Genomic DNA, 21,405 nt, shown 5'->3' on the forward strand with positions numbered 1-21,405 from the left:
TCCTGGCTGTAGGCCCATATTCCCCTCAAAGGCACACTTCCGTTTTGCTAATAAGTGGATTCTTCTCTAACATGTCACATCTGAGTGATTGCAGGTTTTTTTTTTTTTTTTTGTGGTTCCTGACAAGCCTTTCCAGCCACACCACACCTGGCTGATGCTCTCAGAGGACTCCTGGGGCCCCAGGGTGGGGCTGGCCACCAGGAGGCTGAGCACCTGCCTGGAGGGGAGCCTGACCTGCCTGCCTGGGCCTGACAGGGCCCATGGTCCTCTGCCTCCTTTTCAGACAGAGAGAAAGAAGAGAGGTGCCTTGGATGTGGACTGGGTCTGGAAAGGGCTAGACTGGACTAGACTCCAGCACCCTCTGTTACTTGTAAGGGTCAGAGAGGGTGGGAGAATGTGCTAGGCTAGGTCTTGGCTCCTGTTGAACCATGTGGTGTGGCTGGGCTGCAACACCCAACAGTTAGATCTGAAAAGGGTATGGGCCGATTATGCAAGGACATCATTCCTGCCAGGACAATAGGTGGACAAAGTCAACCCGGGCCAAGGACCCACTGGTGTGTGCAAGATCTGCCACTGGGAGGAGACCAGATGGGGAAGCATGATGAACCCCTTGTCAGGTTGCGGTCTCTGCGGCTAAAGGCAAGAACCAAGGCAAGGAGCAGCCCAAACCAGACCAGGCTACAGTCTCCACTGGCATACATGTGGGTCAGGTCAGGGGGCTGGCTGGGCCAAACCAGGTGATAATATCCACTGGCAGACCTGAGAACCAGGATGGGGTGTGGGAGGGGCTGAGTCAGGCTGCAACACCAGCGAGTTCACACTCAAGCCAGGACTGGGGACTGAGGGCAAAGCTAGGTTGAAGCACCAACCAGCATAGGCTGGAACTAGAGGCAGGTTGGATTGAACTAGGCTGAAGCACCTGCTGGTAGATGCTGAGGAGAGATGAATCATGCCAGTCTGGGGACATTGGGTGCCAGGTCCATGAGTCCCAGGGATGGAGGGGCCCTTGGACACACTTATGAGGTAGATGCTAGATCCGTGAGCCCCAGGGGTGTGGGTCTCCTGGTCCAAGTCATTGGGCCCACCTGTGCAGTGGGTGGTGGGTCTTTGAGCCCCAGAGGTGGGGGATCTGACTTTGCCCAGGTTGCCTGGCTCAGGTCCATGAACCCATGTAGGAGAACTGGGCCTCCTCAGGGTAAAGGATGGAGTGTTGGCCAGCAGACCATGCTGCACAAGGAGGACATGGAAGCCCATTGGGGTCTGCAGAGAACATCTGGTACCACAGCAGAGAATGGAAAGCAGAACATATGGACAAACATTGACAGTAAATATCTGGGCGAATGGAGACTATAAAGTCGACTGTGTCAGCTAAGGGAAATTGGAAATGATTCCTCCATAGATTTGCGAGATCAACAGCATTTTGGAACTATCGCATCCACCTGGGCAGAACCCTCAGAACACGTGCCACATTATGATCCTGGGTTAGTATCGGGTATTTCCCACCACTGGGTACTGGGGCAGTTGGGAGACTGGGTATGGCCTCTCCCCTTCCCCCAGAAATGGGAAGAAGAAATAGAAAGTTTGGAAACAATGATCATATCCACTTCTCCCTAACCCTAGATTCTCCCCACCCTGATCAACTATATAAGCATCACCTAAAATAATAATTTTAAAAAGACAGGTGTCTTTAGGCAGGAATCCTGCCAGCTGGGGCCCTGAGCAGCCAAGCCAGCTTTTGGCTCTGAGCCTCAGAGGTCCAATCTGAAAATGGGGATAAGCACGCCTTCTGTCACGCAGCAGAAACACAGCTGGAGGAAGTGACCACGAGCAGCGACAGCACCTGCAGGTTACTTCATGGGCACTCAGCTCCACCTCTTCCCAGCTTCCTTGTCTTAGGCTCTGTCTAGAGCTGGGCTCCATCGGCTGTGTGTGTGTGTGTGTGTGTGTGTGTGTGTGTGTGTGTGTAAGTGAGAGAGAGAGAGAGAGAGAGAGAGAGAGAGAGAGAGAGGCATACAGAGGCAGGGCAAGGGTGGTGGATGCAAGGTGAACCATACAAAACAGTGGAATCAATGGCCGGCAAGGAGCTGGGAGGTAACGCAGTGGCTGGATGGGCATTTGCGCTCTGTTTCACCACCGTCAGAGGCATGGAAGCTTGGGGCACAGGGCCACACAAAGTCATCACACCTTGCCTATTTCTGACTGGTGTACTGGGTTATCTACGGGGCTGGGGGCAGGGTTTCAACAGGGCTGGAAACTTCCCATGCTGAGCTCTGCATCCCCCCAACCCTGCACACCATCCCCCTCCAGTGTGACCACAGAGCTCTCACACGGTGCCGCTCTTCTGCCTGGGCCTAGTCTCAGGGCTCTTATCTGAAAACCGTAAGGCGCTGGGCTGGGCGGGGTTGGAGGACAGAGGAGGCTGCGAGTGCTGAGCCCCGTGGCAGGGAGCAAGCCTGTGGTGGGCCTGGCTAGAAGGCTCCTTCCTGCCCAGGAAGCTGTAGGTGAGGGTGACGTGAGCCGTGCCTGCTGTGGTCAGTGGCCTGTCTGGCTCACCAGGAATAAGGCATGCAGGAGCTGCAGTCCAGGTGGACTTTCTACCATCTCAATTTGCCCATCTGATTGTGAGCTTGATAACATTGCTTTTGAGATTTATTTATTTTTATTGCAAAGTCAGATATATAGAGAGAGGAGAGACAAAGATCTTCTGTCCGATGATTCACTCCCCAAATGGTCACAACGACTTGAGCTGCATTGATCCGAAGTCAGGAGCCAGGAGCTCCTTCAGGTTTCTCACATGGGTGTAGGGTCCCAGAGCTTTGGGCCGTCCTCGAATACTTTCCCAAGCCACAAGCAGGGAGCTGGATGGGAAGTGGGGCCGCTGGGATTAGAACCGGCATCTATGTGGGATCCCAGTATGTTCAAGGTGAGGACTTTAACCACTAGGCCACTGTGCCCGGCCCGAGAACAGCCATTGTTATTGCTTCTTGGCCTTTTGGTTAAAATCAAGGGAGAACAGCCATCATTCGGGGTGGCTGTGAGAATCTATGTACAAAATGCCTGGTACAGTGCACGTCCTTAACAAATAGCAATAGGGGCTGATGTTGTGACATGGCAGGTGAAGTCACCACCTGCAGTGCTAGCATCCCATACGAGCATTGGTCCGTGTTGCTGCTGCTGCACTTCTGATCCAGCTCCTTGCTGATGGCCTGGGAAAAGCAACAGAAGACAGCCCAAGTACTCGGGTGTCTGGATGCAGTTCCAGGCTTTGTCCTGGTCCAATCCCATGCATTCAGACCATCCAGAAAGTGAACCAGCAGATGGAAGATCTCTCTCGCAGGCATGCTCTCGCTCTCTTCCTCCCTCCCTCCCTCTCACTATAACTCTGATCTTCAAGTAAAAAATTAAAGTAACTATTAGTATTATTAGAGATACCATCTTTGGGCATATTATACGTATTCATAACATTACTACTGTGCTTCAAACAGGATTGAGAGAAAAGACAGGAAGGGAAAGACTCCAAGGTCAGTGACTCATGTGTCAGATCAAAAATGGCCACATATTTTCGCTGCTCTTCCCATTGAGAGGCAGAGTCTACTTCCCCACCCCTGGGAGGGTGGCCTTGAAACTATCATGGACCAAAAGAAATCAGCTGATCAGACATGGTGAAGCTCTGGCCCAGACCTCGTGAGACTTGGCAGCTTCCATACCCATCCCTCTGGTCAGTGGCAGGCATGGGCAGAAGCCTGAGCTAGCCTAAGGCCCTAGGGTCCAACCACCACTGGACATGCAAATGGGCTTATCTGGGACCATCCAGCAGCAGCAAGTGACCGGATGACTGTGGCTGTGTGACCAACCCCAGGGCCACCAGCAGGAGAACCTTTCAGCCTTTGCTGCACGCCCCTCCTCTCCAGACTACTGTGCAGCTGCCCAGAGCAAAACACAGCATGATGTGTTTTCCATTTCTGGCCCAGACACCCCGAGCTGCCTGCTTTTCCACTCTTGTCATTTTAGAACTACCTTCCAGGTGCTTGGGGGAAATGTTCCAATGATGCCCATTAGGGCCAGATTAGATTAATAAATTCTTCCGGAGGCCACAGGGCAGGGGCTGGAGGGCCCATGATCTCCCCGGACATACACGGTGTGGGTGTCAGCTTGCAGCAGAGGTCTTTACCCACCTGCTCTGGCCCTGCTGGAGCTCAGGAGTGTGTGCACGTCTATATGTAAGAGTGTGTGTTTGTGTACAGGTGAAGAGAGTGAGAGTGTGTGTATGTGTGTTTGTGACTGTGTAAGCCTGCGTGTAGGTAATAATGCATGTTTATGTAAGCATGTTGATATGTGAAAGTATGTAAGTACATGTTAGTGTATGTGCACAAACATGCATGCATGTGTGAGAATGTGTGTATGTGAGTGTATAAATGTGTGTAAGTGTATTGTGTGCATAGGAGAGTTGTATGAGCTTGTGTGTATGCATATGAGTGTGTCTGTATTATATACGTGTGAATCTGTGTATGCATGAGTGTGTGTCAACATGTGTGAGCATATGAAGGACTGTACAACATTGTCAGAGCCACCAAGGACAGCAGGTGGGAAAAAGAGACACAGCGTAAGTCTTGTCTTTACGAGGGGACAATGAGGCTGGCTTTTCCCATTCCCTATGAGGTCGCCAGCAGCCCTGGCTGCACTCCAACAGGCTGGTGGCCAAGCGCACTTCAAAGTAAGCACTGGATTATAATCCCAAGTATAAGATAAGTCTTCACCATGTCACATCTGAACAATTAGATCAATGGGTAGCAAAGAAGAGGTATCTGCTGTCTGGAAGAATTCCAAGTCAGTCATGGTGACTCTTAGTTGGGGAGGTGAGCAAAACCCCGTGCTGCTTGGGTGACCAAGCCTGGGGTGTCTGTCCTTCCATGGAAAATGCAGTGGAAAGGGCAGGGCAAGCGTATGTGTCAACTGGAGAAAGCAACAAGGCCTACGTCAGTCGGGGACCAAGGTCAACATCACGACAGCCTCAGGCTGAGAGTACACACCCTTGGTGTGACGTGCTGAGAAGGAGCCTGAGGAGACACAGTGACTACCACGGGGTCTCCATGACACCAGACATTAGGGAAAAGCTCAGAGAATTGAAACAGAGCCTCCCCAGCTTTCACAAACAGCCCTGTATCCAATGGGTTCATTCCCTTGAGTGAATGCACCTCATGAAGGTCAGAGGGAAAAAGAGTGTGGAGTGGATAGGGACTCTCTCTACTAACGGTACAACTTCCCTGCAGAATGAACAAAGGCAGCTCTTTGCTGGCCCTGTTGCCAAACACACACACAAATGGAAACAGAGGCCATGGGTGTCCCAGGCTCCTTATCAGAGAGGCGGGCTAAAGGGAGGGGAGATGCCGCTGGGGCAGCGGAGGGACATGGCTGGTCAAGGCCATAGAAATATCCCAGCCAAGTTTGCAAGCAATGAATCTCAACTGAACTTGAACTATGGTTATGCAGCAAGGTGGAGGAATCCACCATGGGGGGAGGGATATGGGGAGGGGTGGGGGGAATCCCCAGCGCCTATAAAACTGTACTACATAATACAGTGTAAGCAACAATAAAAAAAAAAAAAAAAAAAAAGAAATATCCCAGCCAAGTGGCTGTATCCTCAGCTTCCCAACTGAGTGCCTCTCTGGACTGGTGCTGGGAGGGCCAGTACAAGTGTGCCTTGAGCTCCATGGCTGAGGGCCACCTGTGTCTTTAGAAACGATGACATCATTATGCTGGTGGGGGCTGGGCAGTTCTCTGGGAGCCAAGGCCCTCTGCCCCGTGGGGGACACACCCAGGACTCAATCCCCAGGCCAGTGAGTGGACCACCCTATACCTGTTTCTGGAAATGAGGACACGGAGCATGCCCACCTGCCAGGCACTGCCATCAGAATCAGATCCAACCGCATACATGGCGATTCAAGGTGGCTGCTCTTGGATTCAGAGAGCATGAGTTTAGGGCTTTACTGCTGCCTGAAGATATAGACACTTGGTGGGGAAGAGAGGGTAGGCAGGCAAGGGCCCAGAAACAGCATCACTGCCGACACTGCTGGCCTTCAGGCCGGCCTGGTGCCTGTGGCCACAGAAGGGGCTCCCAACCCCCACCTAGACATATGCTCTGGACACATCTCCCAATGGCTCAAGAGAGGCCTCAGACATCGCACCTTGCACCTGATTTTGAGCTATGTGCTCCCAGCAACTGAAGGCTGGGAGCGGGAGGGAACTCTCGTGGCATCTAACCGGGATATGGGGCACCAGTGGATTGCAGCCTGGGAATGCTGGCCATAACACCCACTGGCACAAGCCCCCTAGTTTTGTTTCCTCCCCGGGGGCCTCCTCTGCAGCCTTCAGTTACTGCCCAGCTGAGAACGGAGACACTAGCTGTGGCCCTCTCAAGGGTTGCAGCCTCCCTCTGTCCTCCTACCACCCCAGGCTAGGAGACATCTGCATATTGCCACTCCTTGTCCTTCCTTACAAGGCCTGACCAGGTTGGCTTGCAGACCACTCTGCAGCCCCCAGGCTCCCTGAGTCCTCTTTCCGATGGCAGGTGCCCAGGTAGCCAGGAGAGGCGCAGACGTTGCTAGATGCCCCGCACACATCAGGAGGCCCCATGCTCAGCCAGCTCTGAGGAGAGCATGATTTGTTCCTCTGAATACACATTAAGAGTTTAAACCCCAAAGTCATAAGCTGATGGCAGTAAAATTTGGAACTTAAAATTAAAAAAAAAAATTATTAGAAAGGCAGATTTACAGAGAAAAGAAACACGGAGAGAAAGCTCTTCCATCTGCTGGTTCATTCCCCCAGTGGCTGCCTCACCTGGAGCTGAGCAAATCCAAAGCCAGGGGCCAGGAGCTTCTTCCCAACCTCCCACATCTGTGCAGGGTCACAAGGTTTTGGCTCATCCTTTGCTGCTTTCCCAGGCCATAAGCAGGGAACTGTACTGGAAATGGAACAGATAAGAACTAGTGCCCAAATGGGATGCTGACCCTTGCAGGCAAAATATTAGCCAAATAAACTACTGTGCTGGCCCCCAGATGTTGGAAAGTTAGCAACTGGGGTCTTTGAGAATGATTAGACTAAGGTGTAAGGTGAGGTCCCCATGAATGAGTCTTGGTGGCTGTTTAGGCAGGGAGAGAGACCACTCTGACAGGGATAGGCACAGACACTCTCTGTGTGATGCCAGCTCCAGGCAAAGCCTGTGTCATGCTGATGGACTTGAACTTACAACGCAGCACTCAAAATAAACCTCTTTTCCTTTCTAATGTTGCCTCCTCAATATCTCATTATAGCCATGAGAAAGCTAGCTGATCCAAGGTGCAGTGCCACGGGTCCAGAGGGAATGAGTCCACGAACAAACTGAGCCCCCAGGACGGACAACCAAGGTCTGCTCCCAGGAGGCAAAGGAGCATCACGTGCCACACCTGCGGGGGTGGGGGCGGGGAACAGCAAGTATCGGTGCTGCAGGAAGACCCACTTCCTCGTCCGAATCCAGCAGGGGTGGATTCCAGCAGCAGCCAATTCCAGCCTGGCTGCTTCCTCACTGCGTGTCCCCGGGCCATTCATTTCTTTGTGTCACAGTTTCCTCATCTGTGCAACGGGCATCATAGCAACACCTGCCTTCCAGGGCTGCCGTGGGGACACACAGATCTGTTCATGTGAGGGATGTGGAAGGAAGCCTGATAGTCTGAGACTGGCTGGCAGCCGTGTGCACCTGTACAGGAAGCTGCTCCACTTGCTTCTGGCAGAATGATGGCTGGAAGGGAGGGAGTAGGGGTGTCCCAGAGGCTGGGGCGGCAGGGTGTGGGGAGTGATGGCTCCCTGGAGATGGGCCTTGACTTTGGGTGATGAAGGCGTTTTAGAACTAAAGGTGGTGGCGGTAGAGATGTCTCTGTGTCTCTATCAAAATTTGCCTTTCCAATAAAAATGAAAGAACCTTAAAAAAAAGATGAACATATATGTATAGCACTTTACCATTAAATTTAAATGTTCCTTTTTGGATTTTTTATAAAAAAATAAAAGGAAGCCACATGTAAGAAAATCTGGGGCAGCGGGGCAAAACAATATGTGGATGGGTGGGTGGAAGGAAGGAAGGAAGGAAGGAAAGAAGGAAGGGAGAAAGACCTTGTAGATGGTGGATAGATAAACAGATGACTTTTAGGCAGACATACGGATGGCAGGCGATGGGTGAATGGGGGTCGGTGGTAGATGATGAAATATGAGTCTTTGCTTACACCACCAAGCCCTTCAAAGCAGAAACAGGTCCACTGCTGTGACTGCTGGGAAAGCTGATCAGCACAAGGACAGAAAGCAAGTAAGTGGGTAGCTGTCTGGTGGCAGGTGCATCCACATCCACATGTGAGCACGCTAGGCTCTGCAGAGCTGTGCCTGCCCTTGACCATAAGACAGAAAGACCCTGACTCACCCCAGCCACTTCCTGGTGCAGAATCCTGGCCGCCTCTTCCCGGCCCAGCCCCAGCTGCAGCCACACGGGGCACGTTTTAATGAGCTTCTCCAGGACGCTGATACCCCGGTGAGGCAGGCAGTTCTTCAGGGTAGCTGGCAGGCAGAGCCCCACGCCGTCCTCCTCCTCCTCTTCCTCTCCTTGGCTCACATCTGGAATAGGTCTGAGAAACAAAATCGAACTATCAGGCTCTGCAGCCCCCAGAGAGGGTGTACAACACATGAGAACTAAATTCAACCGCGTTTTCTTCGTTAGCCTCTGGGGAGCCAGGCCTCTGAGGAACAAAACAATGACCAAATCATGGCTTTCACCTTAAGACGTTTATGACAAAGCAGGTGGGACATGCACAGAAAGACCCAGCTGGAAGGATACAGAGTGGCAGACAGCTCCTGACGCACAGGTGGCACTGGTGTCCAGCCCCGATGATGACTGCTAACATTAGTTAAAGAGTAACGTACACAGTGGGATGCACAGATGTGAGCACATGTGTCCACACAGGTGAACACCCAGGGAACCACTACCCACCTAGAAAGATAGACCTTAATCTCTGCAATGTCATGGCCACCGTCCGTAGGTGATTATTGAGCTCTTAAAAGTGTACAGTCATGGGCTGGCATTGGAGCATGTTGGATAAAGCCATTGCCTATAACATCCATATACCACACGGATGCCTGCTTGTGTTTCAGCTCCTCCCTACATCCGAACCCAGCTGCCTGCTTAGGGCCTGAGAAGGGCAGTGGAGGACGGTCCCAGTGCCCCTTGCCACCACAGGGGGGACCTGCCTGGAGTTCTTCTCTTGGCTTTGGCTAGCTGCTGCAGCCATCTGAGGAATGGCCCAGCAGATGGAAAATCTCTCTCTCTCTCTTTGTCTCTCCCTATAACTGTGTAACTGTGACTTTCAAATAAGTAAATGCATTTTTTTAAAGTGTGTGGTCTGGGATGTGGGCCTGTGGCATAGTGGTTAAGGCACCTCTTGGGACTACCACATCCTGTATAGGAGTGCCTGGGTCTGAGTCCTTGCTTCACATCCTGATAACGTGGAGCCAGGGAGGCAGCAGGTGGCAGCTCCAGGACTCAGGTTCCTGACACACGCTTGGGAGACTTGGATTGAGTGGCCAGCACCCGGCTTTGGCCCGGCCCAGCCCTGGTTGTCCTGGGCATTTGGGGAGTATAACAGTGAATGAGATCTATGCTTCTGTCTTTTTGCCTTTCAAATAAATACTTAAAAAAAAGTGGTCCAAATTGAGATATGTTGTAAGATTAAAGTATATACTGAATTTCAAAGTCCTGGTGTGAAACAACAATGAAAAACTGTTCATTAGTAATACTTTATATTGGAGCAAGTTTTGTAGCATAGCAAGTTAAGCCACTATTTGGGACATTGTGCAAATCTGAGCCCTGCTACCTTGCTTCAAATACAGCTTCCTGATAATACCCCTGGGAAGTGATGGGTGATGGCCCAAGGACTTTGGTTCCTGTCATCCATGCTTCTGACTGCAGCTTGGAAGTAACCAGCTGATGGTAACCAGCAGATGGAAGATCTCTTACTCCAACTTTGTCACTTCCAAAAGCATCCAGGACATTTGCTGTAGGGAGTCACTGGGAAGAAGGAGCAGATGAGGAGAGGATGTGCCCTGCTCAAGGGCCCAAGAAAGCAGAGCAGCTGCTGGGGAGGCGGGGGTGAGAGTGGGGAGGGCCTGTCGGGGGGAGGTGCGGGGGGGAGGGCTGCTGGGGAGGCTGCTCTTGCAGGCACCAGTGAAGGCAGCGAACAAGAGTAAAGAAGAAAAAACAACTCAACTTTCCTAGCTTTTATCTGTAGGAGGAGACGAGCAGTAGCAACACCAGCAGTGACCCAAGTGGGCTGGAGTGGGGGAACACTGCCCAAATGGCAGAGAAAGAGGCGTTGAGTACGGGTGGGGACAGGGAGGCTCTCCTTCAACCTGGGAGGCCAGAAAGCCCAGTATGCCTGGACGCAAGTATCTGGGAATGAGGTCTCCGGGTAGAGGGTAGAATTCCTAAATTCTTGCTCCAGAAGGAACTTCAGGAAAGGGCTGGAGTGACAAGAGGGAGGAGAAGGAAGGTGTGGTCAGAGGGGGCAGTGTTGCATCCACTAAAACAGTGCTAAAACAGAATGTTACATTAACCAGTGACAGTCACAAACAGTTTTAGCATAAATGAGAGGCAAGGCAATTGACTGACCAATCAACCAGTTGGCCAGCAAGGACCAACATCCCTTATTGGAGTGTGGCCCCAAATAGCACATTCACAGGGGCAGTACATAATAGCTTAAAAAGTGGCAGTTCACAATAGACTGCAAGGTGAGGGGGGGAAATACCACACACTCCCTACCACCTATTTCGGCTGGACAACCCACACCTGGCTCTTCTCCAGTCCAGCAATTAAGATAACCACCCACTTAATTACTCAGAAGCATCATGAGATAACCAGACTTAGGCCTTGATTCATTAGAATTGAGCCCATCAATGCTAAAGGTCACATAGGCTGTTTGACCTGCAAGCTCACAATTTCTTAGTAACAATGAGGCATGTTTATAGCATTTTGTTTTCAATTCTACAGCAGGATGCAGGACCTGTGAGGACTGTGGAGGCACTAGGAACCCCCTCCCCACCACCAGCAGCTGCCCAGAGAATGCAGCCCCCTCCTTCATGTGTGGGGCTACAAAGGCTGCTGTGCCTCCCAGGCCTGCTCCTCCTCACCCAGCTCTTATGCAAACTGCCGTGTCCACCTGCAGCATCTCTACTTTATCCTCCCAAGAGTCCCTCCAATCGCACGCAACAGTACCAGGCAGGATGCCCGATGACCATAAGCACAAATGAGAGCAGAGGAACTGGATGCATCAGCGTTTAAAACTGCCGCCCATCAGGCTAGGAGAAGACAGCTCCAGCCATAGAGCCTGAGCAAAGATGTGAATAGCTATTTCAAAGAATGGCCCATAGATAAGCAGGTAAAAAAAAAAAATAACCCCAATCACTAAGGAAATGCAAATGAAAGCCACAATGTGATACCACCAGCACAACCACTAGAATTTTCTAGGCTAAAAATAGACTGACAACATCACATGTTGGGGAGGATGGAAAGTAGTCAGAATGCTCACGGCTTACTCAGGCCGTGTCACCATGGTGCCCCTGCTCTGGAAAAAAAGATACAGCAGCTTTCTACAAACCTAAACAGATAACCTGCTCAACGGCACAGCCTAGGCTTCCATGTGAGAAACCAAAGTCCCCAAATAGACTTGCTAAAGGATGGGCATCACAGCTTTACTCTTGAGCGCTCAAAACCCGGTTGGTGGAGTCTTTTACGGGGAGAGCGGAAAAACAGACTGTGGCATATGCACCCAACAATCACCAGCAGTGACAAAGGACCAGTGACACACATGGCCACATGGAGGAATCGCAGGGCGCCGTGGGGTGAAGCCTTAAAGCCGGACTGTGTGAACCCGTCTCTGGAAAGATCCAACAGTGCAGTGAGATGCCCACACTGGCTTGTGTCATCGGCGCTTTTCACAGAGCACTGGAGAAGAACATGACTCAATGGGGAACTCTAACTAGTGACTGGTCGCTGGGGTTGGCAACCTCCTTTGAAATTCACAAAAGTTCAAGATTCCTGCCTAGGTATGGGGGTAGAGAGTTCAGCAACAAAGCAAACACAGAAAAAAAAAATTAAGGGTGAATGCAAGTAAATGAGAAGGTCCAAAAGCTTTTCTATGTATTATTCTTATATCTATTTGAGAGGAGCGGTGGGATCATTCCACTGGTTCACTTCCCAAATGCCCAAAAGAGCTGGAGCTGAGCCAGGACAAAGCTAGGAGCTGTGACCCCGTCCAGCTTTTCCATATGCGGAGCAGGGACCTAAGTGCTTGAGCCATCGCGGCTGCCTCCCAGGGTGTACGTTAGCAGGAAGCTGGAGTCAGGAGCAGAGCTAGAATTTGAACCCAGGCCCTCCCATATGAATCGAGGGTATCCACTTTGGGTGTTAACTGCCGCATGCACATGGATGTTGACTACAAAACTCTTCCCGCCTCTCTGGATGCGTAAACGCTACAGTGATCCTCTCCCCACCCTCAGAGGGTGAAGCTGGTCTCGGTACTAGAAGCTCCGGGCTTCGGTGGATGCTGCACAACTTTTGGGCTTCAAGCTAATCACCTGTGAAAAATGAACACTTGTCTTCACCGACGATGGATATTGTGGAAATTCACTGGGTGCACAGTCCCTGGCACACACACCTCTTGATTTTGAACTTCTGATTTCCACGACTGTGGAAAACATACCTTCCTCTGGTGATCTGCTCCTGCAGCCCCAGGAAATGAGCACGCCTGACCTACACCTGAAAGTTCCACGCAAAGATGAAGACATCGAGGTGCATAGTGAGGTTCAATAACTCACCCAAGGGCACAGCCAACCAGCGGCTGGGCTGGGATTCAAACCCGGACAATCTGGCTCCCGGGCCTGGGCTTCTCACCAGCCCTCCCAGCTCCTAAAAGGCTTTTCCAGTTTCCTGTGTTTGTGTATCCTTGTAGCACCCCAGCAAGAAAGGCTGTCCAGTAAATGTGTGCTGTCCCACTTGAGAACATACACAAACACCCAAGACATACAAACACACAACGGAAAAGCTTTCAGCAGCCTAAGTCAGACATTAAAGACACTTCCTGCCGAGAAGGACGGGCAGTGTCTCAAATGTTTCTACTAACCCTGCATTACTTCTGCCATTGAAAGTCATCATAAACATACGATTCTGTTAGGGAGGGCACCTGGCCCAGTGGTTAAGACCCTGATTAAGACATCCACATCCCATACCATGGTACTTGGCTTTGCTAGGCTTTGCTTGGCTTTGATTCTAGCCCCTGACTCCATCTTTCTGCTAATGCAGACCGTGGCAGGCAGCAATGACGGCTCAGGTAGCTGAGTTCCTGCCTCCCAGCTGGGAGACCTGGACTGAGTTTTCAGTTCCTGGCTTTTGCCCAGGCTTCGCTTTGGCCATTGTGAGTATCTGTGGAATAAACCAGAGGATGGAAGCTCTCTTTCTCTACTTTTCAAGTAAATAAATACATAGTCTTTAAAAAGAAACACCAGGGACTGGTGTTGGCAGGTTAGCTACTGCCTGTGCTAACTGCATCTCACATAGGCACCTGTTCAAATCCCAGCCGTTCCAGTTTCCATCTAGCTCCCTGCTAATGTGTCTGAGAAAGCAGAAAAAGATGTGTGAAGTACTTGGGCACCTGCCACTCATCGTGGGGGACTCAGAAGTCCCTTGCTTCTTGTTTCAGTCTGGCCCAGCCCTGGCCATTACAGCCATTTGAGGAGTGAATCAGTAGATGGAAGATCTGTCTCTCTCTCTTATTGTATCTATTTCCAATAAATAAAATAACTTTTTAAAGAATAGTTTTCTCCTCTGAACAATGAACTGGATACCTGACCTATGAGCACATCGAATGGGTCATCCTTCTGGCTGGGAAATCACGTGTAGACCATGCTGTTTCGACCAGGAACACCTGTTACTGCGGGCACAGTAATCCAACCAGTTCCATGTCATTCGCCCCAACAGGCAGGCCTTGCTCACATCTGTTACTCCCCCGCCTGTGGCCACAGCAGGAGAAATGGCCTGAGGTTAGTGAAAACTCACTGCTCAGCACCCTCAAGTGCCGGCAACACCTGCAAGAGCAGAGCAGCCTGCAAACGAAACACTGTACCTGCTGCAATGACAAGCTGCCCAAATGTAAAGGGTCCGATGCTGCAGCCTGTGTGCCAGCACACGCTCCCAAGACCCCATGCATAAGCAGACAGCAGTGATAGCTATGGCTGCAGTGTTTACAAGGAGAAGGGAGGAGGCCAGTGTCCACCCGGGCCAGAATAGATTCATGTGCTGGGGCTTAGTCTGTTCTGGACCATCATGCAACTGATCAGAGGCAGGAACCATGCTATGATGTTAAACCTGCAAGCCCTGTGTGCTGACTGGATGTTGAAGTTCTGATCTTGTTAATTCTGTTATGTAAGAGAATGTCCTGTCTTTGAGCGGTGTCACCATAACATGTGGGTGGACACCTGCCCCTCACGTGGTCCAGAAAGAGGAAAGGAGCCATGCGAGACATGCTCCTCACTGGGCAATCCAGAGCAGAATATCCAAGCTGGAAGGCTTCCAAACAGCCCTGCAGCTTCCCTGGGAGACTGGAATCACAGCCAGAGCAAAAGGCAAAGCTTAAAAAATCAAACAAAAAAACCCCAGCTGTTAAGTAAAATAATCAAACTATAGAAGGAAGACAAATATGTAAATAAAGTGTAAAAACATACAAACAGTCGTGTGTCTTGATTGTAGATTGACACACACACGACTTCATGGTGAAGCCTGCCTCTTACAGTCAGGGAACATAAAAAGCTCGGGCAGAATGTGAGGAGGTTTAGGATAGAGAGAGAGAGACAGAGAGACACACACAGAGATAGATAGAGAGGCTGAGAAGGGCATGCAGAGGCAGGGCAAGAGTGGCAGATGCAAAGTGATGAAACTCAACAAAGCGGAATCAAGGTGCATGGGGCATTGTGGATGTTGTTCTCTAGGCTTCTCTCTGTCTGATCAAAAATGAAACAAAAAGCCACAGGTGTACACACACACACACTCCTTCCCAGCAGGCCCCAGAGCATGTGAGAGCTGAGGAACTGTGGAGGGCCTGGCAGCCATCATCTAAGCCTGTCCCTTCTGCCTGCCTGTTCTTTCTATGTGCGCTTGGCATTCGACACCAAGGCCTGTGTGAGGAGGGCTTCAGAACACAACCAGCCCTGGGGATGGGGCCACCATGGTCTGCAAATCATCAAACTCCCAGGGGACAGCTGTCGTTGGTCATTAAAGTTCTTCCTCTCCCCCTGGGACAGTCGCAGAACCAGGCCGAGGAGCAGAAGCTGATGCCGGCCACACCATATGCTCAAGTTCCTGATGGTACATAAAGGTGCAAGCAGGAACAGTGCAGGACGGGCTGCAGGTCAGGGCTGTAGGAGAACTTCCACTGCAAGGCCTGGCTATGCTGAACAAATACACACTTTGGGTCAGGCAGAGCCTGTCACCCCAGCAAGTCAGTCCACTTCGCTGAGCCACAATTGCTTTCTTAAAACCATGTGAGGATGAACTGGGGCAATGTAACTAAAGAACCAGCAGGTGATCGGGACAAGTGGTCACTGCCCTGTGAGACAGAGGGGGCTGTGTCTAAACTACATCCTGGAGCAGAGCAGGGAGCGGGTGTCCGTTGTGAAGGAGGGGGGATTTGGGACTCATTGCAGTACTGGGTTTGGATCAGTCATGTTCTCAGATCTTTTTGATGATTCTGAGAAGTAACCAGATGGATACTTCTCCAGTGTGAATTGCCCATCATCTTCTTATTGACCATGGTTCTCTCTGGAGAGATGTGTTTTCGGATCCTTTGCCTGTCTTTGGGTGATCTTGTATTGAGTTGCACACTCCTTACATATTCTGCATACGAGTCCCTTCCTAGACTGTGATGTGAATACTTCCCCAGTGCGAGGGACTAGCTTTTCCTTTCATGAGAGTGTCTTCTGCAACATAAACAGCACTCATTTTGATGAAGTCCCATTCAATTGTTCTTCTGTTGCTTGTGGTAACTTGCATAACCAACTTTTACCTAACCCTAGATCATGAAAACACTTCTTTTCCCTTCTAAGACTTTACAGTTTCAGTTCTTACATTTAGAACTGAAACTTGTTCTATTTTTATATGCGGTGTGAGGTAGGAACCCTTCTCCCTCCTGGGGCACAGTGGATTTCTGATTAGTTCTGCAACACTTTTGAATCTTCCTGCAGCCCTTATGAAAGTGAGCAGATCAGAAACATGGAGCTGTGTTCAGCCCACTCCATCCAGGGGCCCCTGCCTCCTGAGTGTGCTGCGTCTCCTTCTGTCTTTGGACATGAGAATTGTGGATGTCCCCTAAACAGCACAGAATAGAGCTAACCACACCTCCATCCATCGAGACACTTTGTCACTATTAATATAGGCCTAGGATGGCATAAGTCTTTCTGTACCCACACAATGCTTTTGGAAAATCAGCCTGAGGTCTGAGGGTGGGAGCGTATCATGGAAATGAAGGCAGACAGCAACGGCTGTGTAATGGATGGTGCCTTCACAAACCCTGAATCCATCCAGAGAATAGGTGCGACATACAGACAATGGCGCTTAGCTCAGAATCAGGGGTCACAGTCCTATCCTACTGCCTACTGTGTGGCTTTGGGCCCCTTGCTGCCCTACTCTAGGCTTAGGGCTCCTTTGGGAAAGTGAGATGGTTGCACCACATCTGAGAGGCCAAGGAGCTTGGATTTCCATGTGATGCCCCATTGATTGGCACCAGATGCCTAGACTTGTTGCAGGGGAAGGCTCTACTCAGGGAATGTGGGACTCGGCTAGTGATGTCTGCCACTGACTCTGTATGGGACATGGGCAGTAGCCGAGCCATGCATTCACTGAGTGTGGGTCAGAGCAGCTGTCCCCAGCAGTTCCACCAACTCCAACAGCCTGTGATTCCAGACCCTTGGCTAGGGGCCACCTACAGGGTCTGCTCTTGAGCTGGGCTGGCTCTGCCCTAGCCACAGCCTAAGAGCAGGCAGGAAGCCAGGACAGCTCCTCTGTAGCTTCCTGTTTGCCAGTCCCCCTTACTAGCTACGCAGGAGGCTGGGTGGCTGCCTCGTTACCCCTCAGGCATGAGGCTTTGGGGCATTACACCCTTTTGCAGGCCACAGGTCCAGTAGGAATGGACTCCAAGCAGCCTGATTTGGGACTCAGGGCTTCTCCAACGTGGACAAGGTACAGATTTTGCTCTAGGACTTGCAGCCCAGCCTCCAGGTCCAGAGAGTTCACAGCCATAAGCAAGCTCCATGGGCCTCCCCTCTTGCAGGTTTAGCAAGTGGCATCTACTGGGAGTGGCTGACACCCTCAACCCTCAACCCTTGGGGAGGAGCCCCGGGAGCCTGGGCCAGGCTCTGCCCATGGCCTCTCAGAGGGGAAGTTGGCTCAGGCAGGCCTTCCGGCCCCCGGAAGTACAGGCAGCAGTTCAGGCTAGCACACCTGACACGTCACAGGCCACATCAAGGGCCTGGCTGGTCAAAGCCCTTCAAACTTCCCACATCTGTGTGCTGCAGACATTCTAGCACTCTGTGCAGGTGGCAGGCATCCAGCTTTTCACAGTGCCCCCGACCTTGGGCGGTACCTGTGGAGGTACTTACTGGTTGCGGGACTGAGTCCTTGCTGGTGGCCACCACCCCTGTGCTAGCCTGGCCCAGGCCCCACTGCTGAGATGTGCTCTGAGGAAGGTCTGAGTCACAGCTCTCTGTCCTCTGACTCAACAGCTTCTAGTCCCAGCTGTTGCGTGCCATTAGGCCTTATGTGAGTACCAGGGCTGTGTGGCCTCGTGGTTAAGCAGGAAAGTAGGTGGCCTGGGTCAGAATCTCAGCTCAGGAGCCTTTGCGATGAGGAAATCTCACTTTGCCTCCAATGATTTACCCTGAAAGTGATGGGGGCAGCACTACTCCTGTGGGGCTGCGAGAAACAGCCTGGCACAGAGTGAAGTCCCAAAGGTCGCCGTTCATGCACCCAGCAAGCGCTGACTCAACCCTGAGTATGGACCAGCTGCCAACGTATGTGTGACACTGTATGAGACAATCAACAGTCTCCAGCAATGTCACTGGAAGCGTGGACAGGCAGGTGGTTCCTGTACGGCACAGTGACAACAACGAGCTAGAACCGAAGCTGGGGGTGCTGAAGACATAGGAACCACGAGGCTCTGTGCACACTTTCCGTGTGTGTGTATGTGTGTGTGTGTGTGAGAGGATGCCTGGAAAATACTCCTGCCAGGGATCCCATTGTGCCTGGCCCCCTGCTGGAAGGCCGGGGGTGATGGCAGTGTGGGAGGGAGGCTCTTCTCTCCATGCCCCCCTGTATGTTTTAGATGCGATTCAGGCGTCTTGACTGCCTTTGCAGAAATGTTCTCAGCTCCAGGACAGGTCCTCATGTGCAGAGTGGAGCCGACTCTGGCTGGGAGCCTCTGCTTGCCTCCTGCTGCCGAGGCAGGGCACTCCAGGCCAGCTCCCTGCTCAAAAAACAGATTTTAAAGACATGAACAAATTTCAGTGCATACTGCAGGGTGACTCGGATCCAAACAACTGGAGGCAACCAAGCAGTAGAGGACACCCTCTGCTCCTTGCTGAGACCCCTGCCCATACCTCCTGAGCTCTGTGTGTGTGTGTGTGTGTGTGTGTGTGTGTGTGTGTGTGTGTGTGTGTGTGTTGCCCGGGCCTGTTGGGAAAAAGATCAAGAAACAAACCTGTGCAAGCATTGAACAGTTAAGGAAATACTAGCACATCCAACCATTTGAATACACAAAATTGGCAACATTCAACCATTTGTGACCTGCAAAGGCAATCATTTTCAATGTTTCATCTAATACAAATGCTGAAATGACACAGAATTGCTAAAATGTTCCCTAAAGCAGGTCACAAGCTGGCAGGAGCTTGAGTCCAGTCTTCCTGAAGGTCGCTGAGTCACTTCTACCCCAACTACAAACACAAAGGCCCTTTGACTAAGCACCTGCAGGGGCTTCTCTCTACAATCAAACATGTCCAAAATGACACGCGGCCATTGTTTGCAAGAGAGAGATGATGGGGAAACCACTTAAGGATCCATCATCCAGGGACCAGGGGCGATGGTCAGCATGCGAGGTGAAGTGGCCAGAGCAAAGCACAGAGCAGTGAATAGATTCTGCTCCCACACTGGGTAGGAAATGGACAAGCTTTTGGATGGCAAGTCAAAGGCCTTTCCCCAGCCTTACTCAGGGACAAGAATGCGTGGAAGGGGTGGCTACCCACATGCATGCCCTGGGTCAGTGCTGCCAAGAAGGCTTCATCCTGCAAGGCACCTGGGTGCAGGCCAGCCTCCACCATGGGCCTGCGCTGGACCTGGGACTGCCTCCCCCACCCCTCTCTCTGGGCCTCAGCTCTCTCCATGGTCAAACAGGAGCCAGGACAGTTACTCTGTGAGGGTGTCCTTGGGAAGGCAGAAGCAACACAGCCAACCTGATGTCTCAACTAGATGGGTTCAGCAACCCCCAGCCGGCCCTTCAGGGCCACTTCTCCCATGGGCGTTGCCAGCCAAGGTTGGCAATCCCAGCCTGCACCTTGCGGGAAACTGCCACAGTGTCACAGTTCCTCCATCCCCTGATGACACCGAGTCACACTGCCATCTCCAACAGTTGTAACTACATTTCCTTCCCAGGAAGAAGTGTGTCATGCACTTAGCCCAGGCTGAGGGGAGGAAGGATGCTGCCTCCCAGGGCCAGGCCCACCTCCAGGAACTGCATCCTCTCCTGGAATCCCAGCCTGGTAACTAGATACCCTGGCAACACCTATGCTCATCTGCCCTCACCAAGTCTTAGTATGCACAGTCCTTTGCGCTGAGGTGACTGAGCTGTCAACAGCAGAAGGAGGTCGAAGTGCCTGATCCTTGTGTGAGGGCCCAGGAGAGGGGCCTTTGGCAGGTGCTCAGGTCATGGAAGCAAGTCCTCCTGATTGACATTGGTCCTTGTCTGCTTAGAGAGCACTGTGTGCCAAGCAGGAAAAGAGACTGGCAGACACTAAACCGGCCAGGGCCTTGATCTTGGCCTTCCTGGCTCTATAACTGTGAGCAGTCAACCCCTAAGGAGTATTAGCCATGGGTCTATGGTGCTGTATGAGAGGAACCTGATCCTCTCGGGGTCAGGAACCCAGTAAGGGTCTAGGAGGACAGGCATGCTCCAGCACACCCAGGTAAAGAACTCCCCCAAACTCCCAGGCCAGGGACTGAGAAAGACTGGTAGGTAGACCTCCTGGAGTCTCCATCTGGCCTGTCCTGGCCAGGCCACTGCAGTGGGACTCAGGGACCTGGGGAGGTACAACACTGTCCCCTGGGTGTGCCTGGAGCTGGAAGACAACAGCACAGGGGTGCAGGGAGTTCCTGGCTGGGGCAGAAGCAGTGTGGCCTCAGACAAACTTGGATTTAGGGCCTGCCCCTGTCCCTGGAGTTAACAGCTTTGATCAGTAGCCTTCTATGCCTGTTCCCTTAGCCTGCCCCTGCTGGTCAGTTAGGCACTGTGGTCCCAGCTCTGGGACACTGTGACAACAGCTCTTAGCAGAGTGGCCCCTGGCACGCACAAGCCCTCTCTGCTGCTGTGAATGCAAAGAATTCCGCTGCCCAGCTGTCTCCCGCCAGGAGGCTCCGGCCTAGAGAATTCCTCCAGGAGAATTCGCCAGGACTGCCACACCAGCCTGACCGCGCCCCTTCCTGGAATCTCATCTTTGCAGCTCAGTTTCACTGAAGGCCAGAGAAGGCCTGAGCTGCCAGACCCAAGTGGAGTGAAACTGTCAACCCCCCAGCACTTGGGAGCACACAAGACAGAACATGCAGTCCAAGGGTGTGAGCTCCTGATGGCCCGGGTCACAGGTATGGGGCAGGTCCATGTACATACCATCAGCAGACACTGCCCCACTGCTCTTAGGGGGAAAACGCAGCAGTCAGTTGAGGCCAGCTTCTGGTCACAGCACTATCACCAACACACCAATGCACAGCCTTCCGTGTGTTCAAGGGCCCCTCTTGGCTCATCAACACGGAACGACAGCTCACACTTGAATGGAGCTGATCTGCTCCCCGGAAATCCGAATGGCCACTCTCTCTACCTGGGCAGTGCTGGGGTGCCACACACGGGGCTGTTTGCAGCAGTGAGGTTATCAGCAGAAAAATGCTGACCATGAAAACTGCTGCAGGAGGCCTAAGTCACCCAGGATGCTGGCTTGTGGTGTAAGAGCTGAAGCAGGAAGGCCAAGTGTCACCTTGTTCAACCTCAGCCTGAACCTTCCTGTCGGGTGACTCCAATAAATGACTGCTTG

At 51.9% G+C, this 21,405-nt stretch overlaps 1 protein-coding gene across 3 annotated transcripts in view; it reads right to left on the bottom strand.

Annotated features, from left to right (window-relative positions):
- Positions 1-21,405, bottom strand: part of RIN3 (Ras and Rab interactor 3) — a 78,701-nt gene that overhangs the window by 48,465 nt on the left and 8,831 nt on the right. Inside the window, exon 2 of one of the 3 annotated variants that reach the window (XM_040975135.1) lies at positions 8,444-8,645. In XM_040975135.1, coding sequence (XP_040831069.1) covers positions 8,444-8,645 — 202 coding nt within the window. Of the gene's footprint in view, positions 1-8,443; positions 8,741-21,405 lie in introns of those variants that run through there. The other 2 variants (XM_040975136.1, XM_040975134.1) reach the window with 2 other exon arrangements.

Source organism: Ochotona curzoniae, unplaced genomic scaffold, assembly GCF_017591425.1.
Source record: "Ochotona curzoniae isolate NIBS_2020 unplaced genomic scaffold, NIBS_Ocur_1.0 contig_2688, whole genome shotgun sequence".
Classification (NCBI taxonomy): domain Eukaryota; kingdom Metazoa; phylum Chordata; class Mammalia; order Lagomorpha; family Ochotonidae; genus Ochotona; species Ochotona curzoniae.